General features: G+C 47.2%; 1 protein-coding gene across 1 annotated transcript; it reads left to right on the forward strand.

Annotated features, from left to right (window-relative positions):
* The first annotated feature begins 810 nt into the window (after positions 1-810).
* yes1 (YES proto-oncogene 1, Src family tyrosine kinase) lies at positions 811-21,672 on the forward strand. Its single transcript, XM_056596535.1, has 12 exons — positions 811-1,214; positions 10,716-11,012; positions 12,009-12,108; positions 12,860-12,958; positions 13,957-14,060; positions 14,572-14,721; positions 15,333-15,488; positions 17,140-17,319; positions 17,546-17,622; positions 18,022-18,175; positions 18,881-19,012; positions 21,102-21,672. The coding sequence occupies exons 2-12, from the start codon at positions 10,724-10,726 to the stop codon at positions 21,308-21,310; spliced, it is 1,650 nt and encodes a 549-aa protein (XP_056452510.1). The 5' UTR covers positions 811-1,214; positions 10,716-10,723; the 3' UTR covers positions 21,311-21,672.
* Positions 21,673-22,235: the final 563 nt, after the last annotated feature.

Here is a 22,235-nt window from a genome sequence, read left to right on the forward strand (position 1 = left end):
CATTCCTCAAACTCACATGTGTAACTCGTCAAGAAAAAGCCTTTGAAGCATTGTATTCAGTTCTGTAGTGGCTCCACAACAAGATTTCAGAGTTTAAAGTCAGAACTATTTTTTATTCTGAGTTTAAAGACATAATTCTGAGATAAAGTTAGCACTAAAAAAAAATCATCATATAGCCTATGTGTAGGCCTATTGAGTCCTGAGTTTAAAGTCGGAATTCTGACTTGATAGTCAGAATTCTGACTGCATCTCAGAATTCTGACTTCACAGTCAGAACTCTTTTTAATCTGGTAATTGAATTTTGAAATTAGAGTCAGAATTCCGAGATTACAGTCTGAACTCCAAAAAAAGAATCACCTGTGGCCCTATTCCTATTCCGTAGGATGGAGCTAAAGAGAGAAAGAAAATAAAGCTAAACACAAAAAAGTATATTATAAAAGTAATATCAGAAATCAGTTGAATGTATCCTTCCATACAAGGTATTTCAGATTAACGCCTAAATCACTGTTATTGTGATAGGCGTAACAAAGGCTTTAAGTGCAAAAACGACAGCGAGGGAGGTTTATTAAGTTTATCAGTGGCCGTTTCCAACATCAAAGCCTAGAGGGCGCCAATGCCATTTGGATTTAGTTCAACTAAGGTTCAAAGGTTAAACGACCCTAGACATTTGTGGTTATTTTAACTATTTATTTATTTATTTTAAATTTAAAAATATATATATTCAAAAACGATGCACAGTTAAATTGCCAGGAAAACAGGGGCGGTCAGGGATGATTTTCCACACCAATATGCATTTGGGATGTCGGCCATATTGAGTGCATGGGAAATCCTCGCTAAAGGGGATGATTCTTCCTGGCCTCGTCCTAGCTGCTACTTCTATTGTTGTGGGGCTCAATGGAGGCTTCGCCGGTTCCTGTTTTTGTTATTCTCCATGGTCGACGATCTCCGCCTTCGTGAAACAATCCAGGCATTTAATATACATGCGGTAACGACTGGTCGATCCTTGTGATTGAACATTAACACAAGGGACCTTGGGATTGTAGGTTTGTGGGCGCACGAGAGAAGCCGCCATGGGACCGACCGAAGACTGAGATTTCACAGTCGAGTCAGCCTTCGTAGGGTAATTCCTCCTGGATTTTAACCATAAACTACGTGGAACAAACGCCACAGGACGTATGTAGCCTCACCCCGAAGCAATAAAGGTCTCTTTTACGGTAAGTGTTTTTTTTTAAAGTGAACATTTGAGCCGAAAGTAGTTTGGAAAGTAAACGGTGGAGCGATAGGTTTTCGCTGACTGTCTCGCTTTAACAACATAGGAAGAAGTTAAAACAATTGTCCAAGACGTCTGTTCATCTTGCTTCACAGAAACAAGGCATGGGAGTTGAATTTAAAATGCGGGCCGAACTGACGGCAATAGTCGTCTTCGTGTTATGGTGGCTGTCTGGAATCGCCTAAGCTTTCCTTCCAAAGTTAACCTACGAGTCTGTCTCTAACCCATACAAACCTAACGTAACCGTGCTGAGGCCTATGTGATCTGGCCCACAGACTGTACAACATGTGATGGACCTATAGATCATATTTTATTCCCAAACATTTACTTGGCACTTGAAAACGCCGCACGATTTTGAGTCGTGTCATATATATACATAGATAGATGGATTGATACATGAGTAGGTTACTGTCCTCATTTCATTATACACATTAGTGGCCTCTATTCTAGTGTTTAATTTGTACTGATGTGGTTCCTCCCTCATACTTGGAGTCTCAAAGTGTGTACTACTCGCCTGCGGGTGTGCTCTAGCAATGTGTGTGTAGATGCAATGTTGTCCTCCAGTAATCCCCCTCTATGGTAATCCTCAGTCTGTGCAGTAGGCCTACTACCCTGGACGACACTTTGGTCGTCTCCCATTTACACACTCTCTCTCACTCACACACACATGCACACGGACAGCTGGAGTGGAGTAGCCTGTTGGCAGCTAAGTGAGGAGCATTCACAGGTGGTGTTTGCTGGGGAAGCTGGGCTGAAGGATCTCCACTCCTTGAACATCCCTAGCTGTATAGATGTTCACCATTTGTGTACATTATATGCGTGGTATGTTTGTAAGGCAAGCTTCCATTAGCTTGCCAAAATGTTGATAATCCTCAAAAGAAAAAAATTCCCAGATGGGTTACATTGGTGGGGAAGAGAGTGAACGACAAAGCTGTGATGATGTCTAAGTCAGCAGAATTCAGCGGATGTCTATGGTGCTGTGGCTTTTGTGTTCGCCCGACAGGGACAGAACTATAGGGAGAGCTCTTCTTTGAAGATGTCTCTCTCCCTTGCCCACCCTGACTCAATCCTTTGACAGGCACAGCAGGTGGTCTGAATGGCATGAATGGAGTCGGAAGGAAGTCCGTCCCCACCCCCAACTCGCTCTCCTCCTCTGCTCTCTGTGATTGGCAGAGATTGCAGGATGCCCCAGTGATAAGCACCACAGAATGTCTGCCAGGGCTGTGACCGAATTACACTGCTTAGTGTGGGGTGCCTTTCGTATGCTCTCAATCCTTCTGGCTGGCAGCCCATATCAGCTGAACAAATGTGTTTTTCTTATTTCTTTAAAGCCTGACCTGCTTATATATAGAGGCAATGTATTTTAGCCAGTATAATATCCAACTTTCATGGTGGTTCATGCAATCAAGCTCAGGCGTTAGCCTATTTGAGGTTGTGTGAATCGACAGGCACTGAGGAGACTTAAAGGTGTGCCGAAAGTGAGTGCAAACATGACGCAATGCTGTGGCTCAAAGGTTACAGCACCTTTTCCAGAACCTTTTCACCTATCTGATTAAGCACCTCAGCGATAGGGTTCTTGATGAGTGCTAGTTTAGCTAGCTTCCAAATACATTTCTCTGTCTACTTATTTTACCTTGCTGAGCTACCCTTGCTGGTTGATATGTATGTTAAAGGCTAAGCATGACGTTGATACTGTGAAGCGTGATACTACCATGTCTGAGCCTAGGTGATTGACTGAACTTTTACCTTATTTTTTCTTTCAAGAGGAGTCTTTTGACCATGAAGTCATGATAGTCCTTTTCTTTATCTATCCCAGGGCAATTTATCATGAACTGCTGTGGCCATAACAATAGTTGATTTATATTTCTATAACGCTGTTGAAAAGGTTATATTGCTCTTAATTTGACAGGTTATGCATCATTATCATAAAAAACGATGACAGTGGACCTGATTCAGGGAAAGGCTCCTATTTGTGTTCTTATCTCGGAAATCGTATTGTCCAACCCTAATGGGATTCCCCCATCCCAGTCCTGGAAAATTGTGTCATGAGGCCCAGTGAAAGCCAGCATGTCCCTTTTAATGTGACGCTCCATGTTTGCTGTCTGGCCCCAAGCCCCCCTGGTCACATGTCCTCCTGGGAAAGGCTTGGCCTCCCAACGTTTGTTTGAGCGCCACACATTTAGTCAAATCCCCTTTTACCACAGCATGATGGGTACAGCTTTCAAAGGAGAAGCAACTGCTGGTTCACCCAGTTCTTGTTTTGTGACTCTGCTTTGTAAAGTCTGCCTTGTGGGTTAGGAATACAGCAAACAGGGAAATTGAAATGAGTTCTATATTGTTCCTTATTTCACTTGTTGTTCTAAGTGCACCTACAATCAGGCTTTTTTTACAGGCTTATTGGTTAAACCTTTGTAGAGTAATTCTATCCTCAACATTGCCTATTCAATTTGTTCTGTATGCAAGGGTAGATGTATGATTAATTTGATAAATGCGTAAATGGAAGCATTTCTTTCCAACACCCGTGGTTTTTCCCTCTCTAAGTGACAACTCCTAGAGTAGTCATTCATAATCCAATTCGTGACTAGAATCTCATTTGTGGCCTGTGCTTGTGCACACATATTTCTGCAGTCTGTCACCCTGTTCCCTTGGAACCAGCAAAAGAATGGTGCTTTTTTCACCATTGCAAATATTATTATACTATTAACCACGTCCCCGGGAAGAGGGCAGCCGATAATCTGACTTGGGGCCCGTCCACGCACAGAGCCGAAACGGGCGAAACCGATCCGGTTTTGTTTTATGCGGTTCAGGAATATCTAGTTGTATGTAATGTGGTTGTAGGCTGAATATTGAGATGATACCAGCCAGGGGATGGGTAGTTTTATCAGGAGAACTGGGTATTTTTCCTTGTCCTTAAAGAGATGGCCAAATGCACTACAGTGTCTCAAACCCTTTTGCTTTCCGCATCCCTTTGCTCTCAACGCATCTTGGTGCAGAGACCGCATGTAGCCTGGCATCGCCAGACGAACTGCAAGATGCAATTAGGCTGGAACATCTCTGTTCATATTCGATTTCCAAAGGGCGTGACCTACAGGCCAAGACCAAAAGACCCCTGAACGCATAGGTCGGATAGGAGGACTGCAACAAAACGGGTGATGGATCTTCCTTCTCAGCAAAAGATAGTAGCACTGTCGTTGCTTCTTCTTTGAGTGAAAATATACCGTATACAGTCTGTTTAATACTGCCTCGGTAGAGGAATTGACCGACCGTTTCACAACAGCGACAGACATCTTTGTTGTTGTTGTTGTTGTTGTTGGAAAGGCCTCTGCGGCACTCCTCTACGGCGCTGCTCTACTCCGTCATCATGTTTATCCCAACTCGTATTAGATAAGCGCTTGTGAAATGGTCAGTCTATCTCGTACCTGGCAGACATTGTTCTGTATCAGAGGGTAGCCAGTCCTTATCTGCAGCAGAGCAAATTTAAACTGGAGCTTGCAAGATTCGTCTGGTTCCAAGCCTAACCATAATGTGGAGTCTGTCAAAGAGGAATATGTTGGGATAATGGCGTCTTTGTCATTGTCATTCATAACCCACCTATCGTAAGTTATTTCCACATACATCAATGCATGATGGTTTGGCAGCCTACTACTACTGTGGTCTGTGTGGTGGTCTAGAGAGGTAGAGGAATTGTTGCCTTGTCACAACATTATGGACTTGCTGCGGAGCAGAGAATGTTCTACCATCACTATCATATTAAGGGTTTCCCCTCTAAAACAAGCTGACTTCCTAACGGCTGACTGAGGAAATGTAGTGAATGTAGTGTACTGAATCAATACAGTCATTCCCGTACCACTTATTTAGTCGTACTGCTCAACGAGACTGCTCCATAGGGACGGCCACTGTTTACCAGGAGGGCAGCATTGGGGCTCAACATTGTTATCAGGGTAGTCCACAAGGTACTTGTCGTACAGCTGGCTTGCGGCCCTGAATTGTACTGTAAAAACTAAGAAGGACAAATTCAACTCTTTGCAGCACGTTCACCATTTATTTTGGTATTGGTCACTCAATTAAACCAACCTCCACCCATTTCGATTTTGTCCTATCCCTTTGCCGTGGACAGCAGATGTGTGCTTTTGTTCGAACGGAGGACGCAGGCAGATGCTTCCAGGCGGACTCTCCACGGTGCATTACTGTGTTTTTGTCGTAAGGTCAGGATGAGCATTGCGACACTGCTGTCCTGTCGTGAGCACTCATTAGCATTTGCACTGGTTATTGTTAGCATTTGTATGGCTTTCCACTGGTCAGGGAAATGTTGAGGATACCGCTGAATGTGGGGAGAACCACAAGGCCCAGTCTTCCACTCCCTCTTTTCTCCATAACAAAAGATGAATTAGAGGGTTTTAGACGGGCCTGAAATACACTTTTTGTAGTCAGTTTTAAAAGGAGGTGTCATCAGGCTCCCTTTTCACCAGGGATGGCTCTGTGGGTGAACCTCCTAGGATAGGTATCAGAGTAATGCTTTATTCTAGCATCGAAAAACAGTGACGAAAAGACCAAGTCAATCCAATGGGATTCACATACAACTTCTTACGACGGATGCAGAACAAAATGCATTCCCAAATGATCTCCTCTCACTGAAGCATCCATAGTTTGTCTAAATTCCTTTTGATTAAAGGACATTATTTAACAACCAAACTCAAATAGGCCCTTTCTAAAATGTGTAATATGTAACGGAACATCCACGGCGTCATCACTTGCAAAAATAGTGAGCAAAATGACTAATGTGCATGCACACAACTAACGCATTCATGTACACAAATCATTATTGCAAGCACTTTAACTGTAGCCTGGTCCTACCAGAATCTCATACTTCATTTAATTTGCACAGAGTGTCTGGACCCACTCAATTGACTAACGTTAACTCACTTGAAGGCGGGTGTCTGTTGAAGTTTATAACTATTGGATCTGCCCAGTGCCACTCTGGATCTTCCATAACCAATCGCTTACGTTTGGCCAGGAATCACATTGCACGCAGGCTGTACACAAACCAAACACCGTGCGTGAGCCGTGAAGATGTCCGGCAACGAGAGCTGACTTTAACGTCATTGTTCTCAGCCACTCCCTCTGTTCGCTGAGTGGACGCACAAAATTTAGACGGAAATAAGTAACCGACTTGCATACCGCAGACCCAGACCAATGCCGTGTTCCAATACCCGTACTGTCCGTACTTACTAGCCAAATTTTAAGTACGTAGTACGTTCCAATTCAGATCCGGCGAAAAGAAGTATACTTCAAGGACCCGGATGTCGTACTCAAAACGGGCTAATCGTGAAGTGTGGATCGAACATGGACCTACCTAACTGCTCAGTGGCGCAGGGCAACATCAAGGAGCGATATGCTTCCGCATCATTGGTCTATGGCTACGCCCTATTTCATGACGTACCGGATGCAGAAATATAGAACGCATGCGTGCCCATCCCCCCACTCCGGTCCAACAACAATATAATATTACGGTATAACAAATGATACCGTAATGCACCTGTTCTTTGTCTTTGGATCTTTTGAATAAATGGATCAATACATGATGAATCACAATGATCGCAAGCAGAGGACCGTGAGAGTTATTGAGCAGCAGATGAACCAGTCCAAAAATCGGACACGTTAACGAAGCACTGAACTAGGCCCTCTCGGATGCCATTTGTTTCACTACGACTCCTTTCAGCTGCACACCCCTCTTCCCCAGCGAGATAACGGCTAATAAAACACTTGAGGTGGCGTTTTGAAAAGAAAAAACGTACATTTTTTTAGGACATGGCATGAAGGTAATTATGAGCCTTTGATTGATATCCAGACATTTTTCGCGGAGACACATTCCTGTTCCCCACTTGTATTAGAGTGAACGGAGATCTCCGTTCACTCTGGGTCCCATGATTTGAGGGACCCGTCCACAGCCCGCTTAAACAGCTGCAATACCAGGCTTGGCCGCTGAGCACTGGTGGATTGTGGAAGTATGCAGTGTTCCTGGGGGCCTGGGATCGAAGGACACTTTCCGTACTCAACGGCAGCCATCTTAGCCACGTAGCGGAAGAGGCGGCGCCAGGCTGAGCCATTGTCGGCCCATTTTCCACATAGCCTGCATTAATAGTCATTTTGTAGTTTTTATAGTTTTTATAGCTTTTTATAGCTGCTAGGCGTAAAGAGTTCACCGTTCAAAGCGGGATGTTTATTGCGGGGGAGGAGCCACGGCAATAAAAAAATTAACGTAGTAGATAGTACGGATAGTATACTTCCTTTAAGTATACTCATGGAAGTACGGGTATTGGAACACGGCACAAGTACTGAAGGGAAATAAAAAATTAGTGCAAGTACTTAGGCGGGCAGAGCCAGGCTACTTTAACTGCACAACAAGTAACCAATCCCATTAAGGGAAACTACGGCTTTGGCTGGCACCGCCCACTAAACAAGCGCAAGGCTGCATTTGTGCGGACAAGGACGTCTGTTTCGTTATGAAACAGACATCACAAACGGACTCACAGTGCTCGCGATAATACTATAGGTGCACGCATGTGTTTGTTGTGTACGTGCGCAATGTCGTTTTTGCTTGTGATTTTTTGGCAGTGATATTCCGCCATAAACATCTCCATCCAAACTATCATAAAACGTTCATGTTTCGGCTGTGAGCTACCTCCTTGCTCTCTGTGCCAGAGAGCATTGGTCTCGCATTGCAAGTGAAATTGCTGGAAAATGAACAAATTTCACACACAGCATTATCGACCTCCCTGAGGGACCTGCAGGCTTATGAACTATTCATGGCCATATCAGTCTTCAGGACGACAGGTACAGAGAGGGAGCCGTACATTTACAACCCTGACCTCCTTTTAGCTTCTGCAGATTAATCTTGTTGAAGCTGGGGTGGTAATGTTGCATTCAAAACAGCCTTTACCAACCTCTAAAATAACTAAGTGGGTATTTTACATAAAGCTGATGAGGTGAAACAAGTGTCAAGCCTCGATCATTTCATCACAAAAATTCCCCTCAGTAGAATGCTTACATTTGGTAAAGGATCTGAGGTGCAGCTTTTTAACGTTGTGGATTTGCACTCCAAGTTAGTCCATCGCTAAAATCTTTAGTAAAGATCACAAAATACGGAAAAATTGGGTGTTCTAAGGCAAGGCAACATAATATAGCATTTTTCATAAAGGAGGCAGACTATAAGTACTTAAAATAGAAACATCGCCATACCATCAAATTTAATATTAAAAAAGATAATTGAAAAGTAATAAAATAAAATGGATACGTAAAAGAAAATAAAGTAAAAGAATGCTTTGTTGAAAGCCTAAGCCTCATAACATCTGTCCATTTTCTTCCGGATAAGACCGTAGGACAATCCAGGATTATGTTGACTTGGGTCATAGGGCAAAGACTTTGGCCATGTGTCGGTCCCTTCTCAAGCTACAAGATACCACCACCCCTGCTCTGTCACATTTACCATGTTGACTTGCCCTCCTTCCAAGAACATATGTTGGTTTAGCTTTAGCTTTAAGCATTTAGCTCAAGCACTGCCTAGTGCCTCGTTGGCACTTTAAAGCTACGAGGCGGCTGACATGCAGGTCAGCGCAAGGTCAAAGGTGGCTGTCGGGTTCACAAAGACCTCTGTTGTGGCGTCAGTGGCTGCTCTATTCAAACTATGTCACCAACAGCTGGTAAATTCCCCGTCTTGCCCCGACTTCCTCGACAATGGAAAAAAAAAAAGTCCAACCTCGTTCCAACCATGCCAGTCCGAAGATGGAGCGATGAATAGGTTTGGAATGATCAAACAATGGTCGGTATATGGCGGAATCCTTATTTTTCCCAATGAGAAAGTGAAGGCGCTACATTTATTGCCCTGGTGATTGGTGAGTCACCCTCTACTAACCAAGTCTATGCCAAGGAGTACTGCATCCTTCTCCAGCTGCTCTCGATTTAGCTTGGGCCTACTGACTTCAGGTCTGACTGAACAAGTCTGCATATTGGCTGTGCTACTGGCGATATAGGCCGTAATCACCATATCATGCCTCTAAATACTTCCCATTTGCCTCTGAATTAAGATGTCCATTTATTTAAGATGTTCATCTTCTCCCAGGTTTGCTATGGCTGTTTTCATCTCAATGCTGAACCCTTTAAATCTTTGAGTGAAAGCAACTAACAAGCGCAAGCGTCGCACACATCTCTGATCAACCTCGTTCAGTAGTGTCTTACTCGACGGCAGTGAAATTGATGTGTGGCAACACTACTAAGTTACCTCACACTCTCCGCCCTGAAGCGTCTGACACCGGTTTCTTCCAGGGACCACATTCCTCTAACGATGCACACACGTCTGACACACCCATTTGGGTATAGCAGTGGTTAAAGTATTTATGCTTTTCCTAATGAGTTGAACTAAATCAATGGGCTGACATCAATTTCCCTAATCATCCACCCAGCCTAAAGCTGTGCTGATGACAACCATTAACTACTCATCCATAAAGTCATGAGCTGGTACCCTAGCACATGATGGATATGGAGTGACATGCATAGATCCACGCACAACGCATATCATGTAACCGTTAGCTCTGTGGGAAAGACTTCCATCTTTATCTCTTGGAAGGCTGTTATGCTCTGCTTCTCAAATCTCACACATATCTTTGTATCGGGGGCGGGTGTGGCCAGGGCTCTTAACATGGCCATAGGCTGTAATGGGATCTGCATTATCTGGCTGCTGTTGGACATCTGAGACATGCAAGGTCATGTTTAGCCAGAAATATTTGCATCTCCTTTCCCCACCTGATAGTGTGTTGACGACAAATATTTTGGTGCCGCGAAGGCTTTATATCAAGGCTTTGTATAGGTGTGAATATCAGCCATATGCTACAAATATCGGTTTACTATATTCGCCTGGAAGCCCGCTTCCTATAGTAGAAAACCACAACACGTAATGTTGGCATGAGTTTCCCTCAGAGTGGAACAGATCCAGCGTTGCAGCTTCATTAGGTGTTAACGATTGAGACGGTGTTTTGGGTAAAAACTGGTGAATATCTGACGGGTACTCTATATGCTAATATACACCTGTGGGCTGATGAAAAAATCCTAAATCTGTGCTTTCAAATCATCAACATAGAAGCATGAGGAAAAGGGAGAGTATTGCTCCTTAATCAAGGTCAAAGTCCTCTGTTTTGTTTTGGGGGTTATGAGCTGATTGGGTAAAATGTTAACTTCTATTAAACTTCTATAACTTACCACAGGGCAAGTCTGTTCACCTGATCAATAAGCCTCCTTCCCTGATGACGCGGTATAACGACTGATCTCCTTTTTGAACGCTCACCCGGGTCGTGTCCCGCAAGCAACCATATGATCATCAGTATTTTAACACCCTCCTCCTCCTCCTCCTCCTCCTCCTCCTCCTCCTCCTCCTCCTCCTCCTCCTCCTCAGGCTCGGGGATGGGTTGCGTCAAGAGCAAAGAGGACAAGGGCCCGGCGCTCAAGTACCGACCGGACAACAGCGCGTCGGGGCCGGGCAACTCCCACATGGGCCACTACGGGCCTGACCCCACCCTCATGGGCCACTCCCCCGCCGCCAAGATGAACAACAGCGGCTACGGCGGCCACGGCATGGGCGCCTCGCTCACGCCCTTCGGCGGCGCGTCGGCCATCATGACGCCGTTCGGCGGCGCCTCCAGCTCCTTCACGGCGGTGGCGGTCAGCAGTCCCTTCCCCGGCGTGGTGACAGGTCAGTGTGGGGGTGGTGGGGAGGGAGGGGCCTGGAGGTTTATGGCAGAGGAGTAAGGGGGGGGTGGGGGCGTAGGAAGTTGAAGAGGAAGGAGTTGAGTGGGATGGCATCGTGAAGTCTCTTTGACGGTTTGTTTTTTCCGCCGTCATCCATCGTCTTGTCAGCTTAGCTCAGATAATGTGGTTTGTTTTGGGGGATTAGAGTGAGGTTTGTGTCTACCGTTTTGCAGACGTCGATCCGCACCTGTGGTCTAGATGAGCGTTAGTGTTTAGCTGTCTTGCATCGTTCTCTCTTTCAAGATGCCACCTCCTGTGAGCGCTCCAGGCGCTGCATTGTTTTTCATGAATACACTGTGAAGTCATGTCCTGGGAGCAGTGTGTGACATCACGTTTGTTATGCACATTAAGTGGTGAATAACAGATGCTAACAGCGAATTACAGTTTGTGTATGGTTTTGTTCAGAACATTCTGCCCCACATCTTAAAACTAATCTTGATTTCACGAGCACAATCTCGTGTGTTATCTTGTTTTGTAAAGATGCATATGCCACAGCCGTTGGCTGTGGTTATGGATATGTTGAAGCGGTAAGGCAAGGCATCAATTTTAAATGGGAATGAATTATTTATATTTCATGAGCCTTGAGCCTTTTTCTTTACTCAGGAAAAGATCAAAGATCACCCCAAATGGTTGAGGGTTTCGCCCTCTATAATTTATTCCATAGGGAAGCAGTGGCCAACTGGCGAAATGTAATGGACGTAATAAGCCATGAAAGACCTGACATGGTTTAGAAGTGGTCTCCAACCAGCAGGTTGACATTAGACAAACAATCCTAGATAGAGCACATTTTGGCGGCTGCAAACAGAATCTCAGTTTTAGCGTACGGGCGGAGACTCCACTATTTGGGGCTTCCTACAAACATCCGGTTATTTTCCCTCCGTGACCTCTGACCCCCTCGACCCCTGACCCTTGGGCTTCTTCGTCCCCCTCCCACGTCCAGGCGGCGTGACCTTTTTCGTGGCGCTGTACGACTACGAAGCGAGGACGGCGGACGACCTCTCGTTCTCAAAGGGCGACCGCTTCCAGATCATCAATAACACGTGAGTGCGCTGACGGGAAGGCTCCTCGCCCGTCCCGGAAGGACGTGGCGTGGAGCGGCGCAACGCTTGATCCAAGGACAGGAGCGGCATGAGGCGAAATAGAAATGATGGTGTGTGTGTGTGTGTGTGTGTGTGTGTGTGTGTGTGTGTGTGTGTGTGTGTGTGTGTGTGTGTGTGTGTGTGTGTGTGTGTGTGTGTGTGTGTGTGTGTGTGTGTGTGTGTGTGTGTGTGTGTGTGTGTGTGACCATGAGCCTCCGATTGTTTTTAATCACACTCATGCGATCTGTGCTCCTGTATAAAGACACATGCGGGCATTCGATGGCCAATCTGTCTAGCCCTCATCGCTACACTATACCAGCAGGACGCTGGTGGCGGGACTCCAGCTTGTTGACAATCACAGAGCAGCTCCAAATGAATATTTTACCTTAATGCACAGCAGGCTGAATTGCGTCCTGCTGCTATAGGCTAGCCAATGACAGTCAATGTCGGAATTTGATGGCCATTACAGTGCGAGGTGCTGGGAGCATATGCTGTTCTTGTTTTGGGGAAATCTGTTGAAAACCGCTTTAAGTTGTTTCTGGTGTTGCCTCTATAATCCTAGCAATATTTGCCTACTTCTTCAGGGGGGTGGATGCACATAGTCATTCTGAGGTGGTTTTTACTTTACTGTGTCGCGACGTGTCTCTGATTTAATTTACCTATTATCTAATCAGTGTTTCTGATGCCTCTCTCTCCCTCTCTCTCTCTTTAGGGAAGGTGACTGGTGGGAAGCTCGCTCTATCAACACGGGTCAGAAGGGTTACATCCCAAGCAACTACGTGGCCCCGGCGGATTCGATACAGGCCGAAGAGTAAGACCTCAGTCTCCCTACCTTGTTGTTTCACTTTAGATCTTTTAGGGCTTCATTTGTTTGTTCTTTGTTACAACTGTCTGTAAAAAATGCAAATCATTTCAATATAGATGACCATATTGAAATACAAATACAAATCTAGACGCGGTTAATGGAGCTCAGTGATTGCAGGTTGGATTCGGCCTTGAAGCCAGATGGTCACCTTTCAGTAATGAGATAGCCCGGTGGCGCTAGCTAAAGGGCTGCATGGCGACACCCTGCCCTGGGAGCACATGACCGGACATTGGACAATAGGTCCCTGTGCTGCGCTAGACTGGGACCAGATCTGCCTGGCTGCTTGCTGCTGGAGCAGAAGTAATGCTACTGTGTGGTGGCTCACAGTTAAAGGGCCAATGCTACCGGGCTGTATGTGATCACTTAGTTCCCCTTTGCATGTCGTAACAGGCCCTTTTCTCTGGAATTCAGAGGGTTTGGTATTCCCCCCCCCCCCCCCCCCCAAAGAGGCGGGGTTGCTTTGATTGTTGATTTATTAGGTTTAGTAGGTTTGGTATTGTATGCAAACCGGTTTATAGTGACAATATGCTTGCTTGGGGCAGGTGGAATGATTTGTGTTTGGTGTAATCGTGGAACAGACTGTTTGCCTAGGGATATGTTCACGTGAATTGGGTGCCTTTTTTAACTTACAGTATCATAGGGCTTCTCCATTCCTGTCAACGTTATATTAGTCATCCAGAAGTGGGAAGGATACATATTTTTATGTATTATATAATTTTTCTTTCCATCCGTTGAGTATGAGGGCTTAACTATTTAGTTTAAGATCACCGTGGTACTTATTAGTAAAGAAGCTCTTTATGTGTCATCAATGCATAGGGGTTGTGTTCTGTGATTTGTAACAGGCAGGTCTTTCAGTCACTTGTAGTCGTAATTCATTTAGGATTCCTATTCGTAGTGTATTTTATTGTCTTCCTCCTGTGACGCATGGCTCTCCTCTTCGACAGATGGTACTTTGGAAAAATGGGCCGGAAGGATGCAGAGCGTCTTCTGCTTGTGCCGGGGAACCAGAGGGGGACGTTCCTGGCACGAGAGAGCGAGACCACTAAAGGTAATGGGCCAACCAACCGTAAACAACAACACACGATCACGTTCATCATTTATCAGTCCTTCATTGGACCACGGGTTAAACACGCTCGGTGTGTATCTCACTACTGCGGTGTATACAGAACAGAATTGTTGTTGCATTTACTATTTTAGTGCACTTCAAAACGTTCCTGTTCGGGCTTGGCCTCCAGTGTTGCTGCTTGCAGCTTTTTCAATAACGGCTCATCCAAGCAAACTTCACACTTGCTGCTGCGCTCCCTTCTGCAATTCACCCAGGGAGCGGGGAGTCAATGGGATGAACCCTCGTCGAGATAACTCGAAGGACAGAGTAGACAAATGTATAGAATCAGCAACTCCCACTTTTCACCTCCACAGTTTGATATATGCTTGGTTAAACTGCGTTTGTCTTTTACCCGTCTATAAACGGGAAGCTGTAACGGCTGTAACGGAGCGCTACCTGTGAAGTCCCCAGCCGAGCCGTTGAGTGAGGTTCTCCTCTCGTTCCCCCCTGACAGGCGCCTACTCCCTCTCCATCCGGGACTGGGACGACATGAAGGGGGACAACGTCAAACACTACAAGATCCGCAAGCTGGACAGCGGGGGCTATTACATCACCACGCGGGCCCAGTTCGACGCGCTGCAGAAGCTGGTGAAGCACTACACAGGTACGTCCGCTCCCCCCCCCCCCCCCCCCCCCCTCTCTGTGCTCCGGCCTCGATGAACTCGGTGTGTGTCCCCGGGCGGGCACACGCACACGGCTGATGTTTGGAGATATTGTTGTTTTCGCACAAAAGCAGAGCGCGCCTTTGGCGTCGGTTGCGCTCGGCCTGTTATTACTTGAGCAGAACACATGACGCGTGTAGACCTTTGTGTCGCCCTTGTGTTTTCCTGATGCCGTGAGTCAGGGCCTTTTTTTTTTTTTAAGGGGGTTCTTGTTACAATGACGTTGAGGCCGGTTTGGTAACAACAACAATCATTTAATTTCTGACGTTTATTGGCTGACCGAGAGAGCAGGGACTTTGAGAATTTATTCTTTTCACCTGCCAGAGTTGAATAATCTCCCAGCAAGGTGTGTGTGTGTGTGTGTGTGTGTGTGTGTGTGTGTGTGTGTGTGTGTGTGTGTGTGTGTGTGTGTGTGTGTGTGTGTGTGTGTGTGTGTGTGTGTGTGTGTGTGTGTGTGTGTGTGTGTGTGTGTGTGTTCTGCTGGGAGTGGAGGCTGTACTCTGCGTTCTCATAACAGAGACCCACTGACCGTCGTCATGTCCACTCTGTGCAGAGCATTCAGACGGGCTGTGCTACAGGCTGACCACGGTGTGCCCCACGGTGAAGCCCCAGACACAGGGCCTGGCCAAGGACGCCTGGGAGATCCCCCGGGACTCCCTCCGACTGGAGCTCAAGCTGGGCCAGGGCTGCTTCGGAGAGGTCTGGATGGGTAAGACGACCTCCTCCACCGCCTCTTGTCATGGGTTTAAAGTCTCCACAAGTTTGGCACCATTGTGTGTTTGATGGAGGTGAATCACCACGTACACAAGTTAATAAAGAATAGAAGTGTACTTTATTAATGACGAGACTTCATGCACACATTTTATTTATAATATATACAGCCTAGTGTAGAGAACAAAAGTTTGTCCCTGGTTGATCATTGTATATATTGCTTAACTTTGCTTCCTTGCCACTCAGATTCTGTAGAAATCTGTCGGCAATCAAGGAAGTTCCTTAATGTACGAAAAATTCATTATCTTCCAATCAGACTTTCACAACCGTCATTGCTACTCAAAAATGAACATTGCATATAATTTACAGAGCAAAGAACCAACACTGTCTGTACGGGTTGCATTATGCTGACATTCTAAATCCAGACTCGGGTGACATTCACATGAATACACATCACTCACTCACACACTCAAACTCACTCCCAGTCACACACACACAAAAGCACAGGTTGCCTCCCACACTGTGTGGGGGTATTGCTGTTGGCCTCTCCTTTAATAACTCCACTTTTTCGTCAAAATGCTTTCTGAGAACAAGTTGGAACCTGCATCCTTCCTCTTACTGCCAGGAATCCCCCGATTCAATAATCGTATCGATGGTTTCATGCTTTCAGTGATATTGCATCATCACATTTTTGCGTATCGTTCATGCCATCAAATATATAGCATATGATTATGCGTCACTATAGGTCGTGTTTTAAACTCGACACATTTGGAAACTGTTTCGTCATGGAAGTTAAGACACTTTGGGAAATGCAGCGGTAAAAAGGGAACTTCAGTTTGGTTTTTCCCTCTTTTGACGTTGTGCAAACCTGCCTACGTGATTCCGTCCGGTGTGATGAATCCGCCCAGTTAAGCCCGGTGACAGCAGTGCTGCGTGCCCGGCCCCATCTCTCTGTGTGGGAGCCCGGGCGTGACTAAACGGGCTCTGAATCAGGAAGTGGCTGCTTATCTAATGACCACTCGGACGCGAGCACAATGAGCTGTCCTGTCGCTTTAAAGAATATACAGACTCGCCGCAAGCGCGCACACGCCATGCATACACACACGCGCTCACACACAGACACATGCACGCACACACCTTTGGATGCCATCGGATTTATATCTTTATGACTCATGACCCAACCTGTCGATACCTACCCTGCGGCAGGCTTTGCCTTCTTTTTTTTTTAAACTTTTGTCTGGCTTATTTATCGTTCATCTTGTTATGAATCATTAAGCTTTAAGCTTCACAAAAGACTAAAGCCATTGTGCGATAAGTCTGTTTTTAACGTAAGTCACATTGAATAACAAGGTTGTTCATATAAAGGGGGAAATAATTGTGTTGCATATGAAAAATACTGCCATATTAATATGAATGAGCTTATATCTTTCATATAATGCAAGACAATGAAATGATATATTTTCATTGTTATAAAACATAAAAAATAAAAAAAAGTACTTTTAGTGTGATTTTATCGCAATGTATGCCATGAACGATGCAACATAATTGCACCAGATCGGCATTTTCAATGAAAGCCGTAGAGCGTGTTCACCCGTGTCCAACCCCCCCCCCAGCTAATCCAACCTGCGTTGCGTCTGAATTGTGATCAGGCACGTGGAACGGCACCACCAAGGTGGCCATCAAGACCCTGAAGCCCGGCACCATGTCGCCCGAGGCCTTCCTGCAGGAGGCCCAGATCATGAAGAAGCTCCGCCACGACAAGCTGGTGCCGCTGTACGCCGTGGTGTCGGAGGAGCCCATCTACATCGTGACCGAGTACATGGGGAAAGGTGAGCCGAGCCGTGGCTACACATTGTCACTAATTCATACTTTATTTTATCCCCATGCAATGTAATGGATCATAGGATTGAGCGTGGATAATTAGTTTCAATTTCGTTTTCCTGTCATATTTCCCTTTTTTTTATTTTCTCTATTTTGTCTTGTTTTAGCTTTTATATCTAGCCCTTGACCGAATTCGGTCGGAACTTTGCCTGAACTATGACGTGTTTTCTCCAGGGAGTTTACTGGACTTCCTGAAGGAGGGAGATGGAAAATGCCTGAAGCTGCCCCAGCTGGTGGACATGGCTTCACAGGTAAAGCACGGGAGGTTGTCCTTGATTACAAACAACACGGTCTACATCCCTGCCCACTGCAGGGAGTACCTCTTAGCCTAGCCGCCATGAGTCTATTCATTTACATTTAGGGCATTTAGCAGACGCTTTTATCCAGAGCGACTTACAATAAGTGTCAGTGTCCTGTGTGTGGTTGTCTGAACAATTATGAGGGTCAAATAATGACCATTCATTTTCCCGTTTAAGTGAACAACGCACCAGCACACAAAAGGAACGTTTCGGCCTCTAAATATCCCCCAGAGGCCTGTCCTCTCTGCTCCATCTGCTTCCGCTCTCTCTGACCTCCATGTATCCTTTTTGTCTGTCCCGCCTCCCTTGTCCGTCCTCACCACCCCCTTCTTGTCCAATCACGTGGCTCAGATCGCCGACGGCATGGCCTTCATCGAGAGGATGAACTACATCCACAGGGACCTCCGGGCCGCCAACATCCTGGTGGGGGAAACCTTGTGTTGCAAGATCGCTGACTTCGGGCTGGCGCGCCTCATCGAGGACAACGAGTACACGGCCAGACAAGGTGGGCGTGGCCGCGCGATCCTGTGCCCTTTGACTCCCCCTACGGGAGCTGACCCCCTTTCTAAACTCTGTTTCTATGTTGAGGCACGTTGAGTCTGCCTCGTGGATGAAAAGTGGTGTATAAATAAAGATGCCTTGCCTTGCCTAAACGTCCGGCCACTCATGGTATCTGAGAATCTGCTGAAGTGATAATGCTTGATATAAACCTGTTGGCCCATACGGTGCTCGTGGTTCACACGGCTTGCCCATCGGCATGAGCTTCGTTTTCCAGAGCTCATTTGAACGCAGCCCCGTTTTAAGTCCTTAATCACCTTAAACGGCTGTTTATAAACCCAATGTGACTTTGCATGCATGCCCGAATTCAGCTCATCCCATTAAACCTCATTATGAATTGATCTCGATTTCCCTGCCCCCGTTCTACTGCCTGCTCGTGCGACCTAAGTGTGTTGTGTCACGGTGCGACAAAACAGCGGCAGACGGTGTAATGCGGGCATGTCCGTATCAAACATTTATAATCCCACTTGACTCAACAGGATGTCAACAGCACCGAGAGTAACCGGTAACCGTCTGTTTGCGTGTTTAACCCTTTTCTCACTCTTCACCGCACGGCACGGTGGCCGCAGGGCAAAGTCCACCTCGCTCGCGCACGCTCCATCATCACCTTCCCGTCTGTCTCACTTCCTCTTCCTCCCTGTCGGCTTTTCAGGTGCCAAGTTCCCCATCAAGTGGACAGCGCCCGAGGCCGCCCTGTACGGCCGCTTCACCATCAAGTCTGACGGCTGGTCCTTCGGCATCCTGCTGACCGAGCTGGTCACCAAGGGCCGGGTGCCCTACCCGGGTACGTTTGGGGGTGGGGGGGAAACTGTGTGTATATACCTGTAGTAGTGCATGTTTATCTTGCGTCAATAGGGTTGCACCGTTTCCTTTTTTTTTTTTTTTTTGGTCAATATTGACTCCGAAAGGAACTTCCCCTGAGCCTCCGTCGAACGATAACGAATCAATATTTGAGTGTTGGTTTCGTTGTGGCTGTTTTGCCACTTTGAGGGGAGAGCAATGGGACCCGCAAGTGGTGTTCACAGACGCCAATGCGTTCCAAAATAGCACAGCACACTAGTTTATGACCCTCCACAGATGTCTTCTTGCTCATCCGTCCGTGGGAAAGTACCCCCACTCTTCCACGTATGGCTTTAACTCCGGGGATATTCCAATTCACAAACAGCCGGGCCGACGCCTGTCGCCTCAACTCTGACCTCTGCAGGCCGGCGCCGGTACTGCGCCGTGTCTGGTTGACGGGGGTGACCGGTCCCTGATTACAGAGCGGGCCATATGGCCGACACAAACCACCGGCTCTTATAGGCTACCATCTGGCTCCTGTGGCCTCGTTGGCATTCAGCGTGTCCCTCCCCCTCCCTTTGGTCTAATTAATGTGCCCAAGAGCTGCTACTTCTGAGGACTTGCACCACCCCCCCCCCCCCCTCTCCATCCCCATCGGCCCATTCCAGAGGCGGTGTCTCTATCGCTGCCCAGATCTCGGCCCCTTTGCGGCTTTCGCTGTCTAGTCGTCGCCGAGTTACGAGGACCGATTTAGTAGCGCGGGGGGGGGGGACCTCGCGGCTTAATTGGCATGAGAACAGCAAACCACTGAGGCATGACATGGTGTATCTACATCTAGTGTGTGTGTGTGTGTGTGTGTGTGTGTGTGTGTGTGTGTGTGTGTGTGTGTGTGTGTGTGTGTGTGTGTGTGTGTGTGTGTGTGTGTGTGTGTGTGTGTGTGTGTGTGTGTGTGTGTGTGTCGTAATGACAAGCCTTATTCACATCCGCAACATAAATCACGGCAACACCAAACCCAATGCCCCCCCCCACGAGCCCCCTATCCCAACCGCCCAGTTGTTGTTCCAAGGCCTATCGGGTTGCTCCCAGATGGGCTGGGGAACCTGAGGAGGAGTGGTCGCCCGGCAGAGGCCCAGTGGCCGCGGGCCAGCGCTGTCTGGTGGTGGACTGCATGCTGAACCTCTGCTGTCACGTCGGAGACACTGGGTTCACAGTCACCGCGATGAACCCACTTGGCCGGGCCGGGCTGGGGCATGGCCATCGTGCTTAACACGAGGATTTTCTTGGCTTTTTGGAGCATGCCACACTTAATATACTTGGTTGTTGCTTCAAAGCACTGGTAAGAACCAGATGTCGGCGTTCCTGTGTGGGTCAATTACATTCCCCAGGCGTATTTCACTCTCGCTGGTACCACAATACGGCTCCCAAAACTATTCATTATGGTCATGGTTGGCTTGATGCCGTTAAGCAAACATACAACAGGGAATGATCCAGTAAAGTGATCGCTGGCTGTCAACAATGTCACAATTTTGGACCCTTCACAGCTGTCGGGCATTACACCAAGTTTGCTGTGGGGGAAAAAGACACCAAAAGACAGTGTTATTTCCCTTTTGCATTGTTTGAATTACTTCTATCTGAACCGAGCATACAAGCTTTGCATTCTGCTGAGCCATTGATTGTAGCCTGACCTAATACGGGCGATATCAGGCTACAACTAATGCGCCTGAAACGCGCATTAGCCTGGAACCTCTCTGTTCGTTGTCGGATTTCTATGGACCATTATTGAAGGGCACAGACCAAAACGTACAACCGATCAGAGCAACGAAACATTTGACTCATCAGTCGCGTCCGGTTTTGGGTCGTTTGCGGAAGGTTGCTAGTTTGATCCCCGACTGTTGAGGTGTCCCTGAGCAAGGCGCCTAAACCCCGACGGCTGCTGACGAGCCGGCTGTCGCCCGGTGTGGTCGACTCTGCCGTCGGTGTGTGCATGAACGGTTGGAGGTCGCTTTGGATAAAATCGTCGGCGAAATCCCTCAACACGGTGCCCCACTTGTACTGCATGACCTAACCCCAGCGCTGTGTCTCTCCCCCCCCAGGCATGGTGAACCGGGAGGTGCTGGAGCAGGTGGAGCGGGGCTACCGCATGCCCTGCCCCACGGGCTGCCCCGAGTCCCTGCACGAGATGATGAGGCAGTGCTGGAAGAAGGACCCCGACGAGAGGCCCACCTTCGAGTACATCCAGTCCTTCCTGGAGGACTACTTCACCGCCACGGAGCCCCAGTACCAGCCGGGGGATAACCTCTAGACCCCCGGCAGCACCGGTAGAGCCCACCACCACCACCTCCATCGCTAGAGGTCCCCAGCAGATGGGGGGGGGTGTGGGCGGGGAGAAGAGGATATTTTTTTTTTTATAGAAAAAGATGTAGGTTGAATTATAGGCGATTTAACAGACGCTGGCTAAGCTATAAGGGTACCGGATCGAGGGCTACGAGTACCAGGACCACAAAGAGTACGTGGACAGGAAAAACCCGAGAGCTCCGTGCTAATATCCCACAAACGTTGGCGGCCAAACGGGACGTACCTGCAGTGTCTACTGCGGTGCGAGTGTGTCTGGGTGTGGATGTGTGAAAACGATTGTTTTTGGGGGGGGGGGGTGGGTTGGTGGTCTTTTTACTCAAAAGACGAAGCTGGTTTCACCTTTTTAAGGTGATGTTGTTGTTTGTTGTGTATGTTTGGATGGCTGAGGGGAAGCGGGGGGGGGGGGGGGGGAATGTGTCGGGCGGGGAATGAGAGCTGAAGTGTAAGTCGGTACCGAGGTACGAGAGAAGACCAGCGGAAACAAAACAGTCCACCTGCACCGGCCTGAACACTGTGATCCAAAAACTAGACGGAGGTTCTCGAAGCGGTGCACTTCGTGACCTTTCTTTGGGAATATTTTCTTCTGAACATTTGCAATTGCACAGGTTGTTTGTACTTGTGCCACAAAGTACATAGTACATTTCTTCCCGTTTTTTGTTTTCTCCAAACCACCCCCCTTCCCCCTTCCTACAACATAAGTCTTTAACATTTGCTGTTGAGATATTTTCAGCATAGAACAGGAATTGTGGTTCACCCTGCGTTTTGTTGTATTAATTTGTTTTAGTTTTATATCATTTTGTTTTATGACCATTGCCTGGTTCTGAATTGGATGTGTACGTGCTAAACCTCTTAGGGGGAGGGTGAAGTTGTGT

The sequence above is a fragment of the Gadus chalcogrammus genome, chromosome 8, assembly GCF_026213295.1.
Source record: "Gadus chalcogrammus isolate NIFS_2021 chromosome 8, NIFS_Gcha_1.0, whole genome shotgun sequence".
Lineage (NCBI taxonomy): Eukaryota > Metazoa > Chordata > Actinopteri > Gadiformes > Gadidae > Gadus > Gadus chalcogrammus.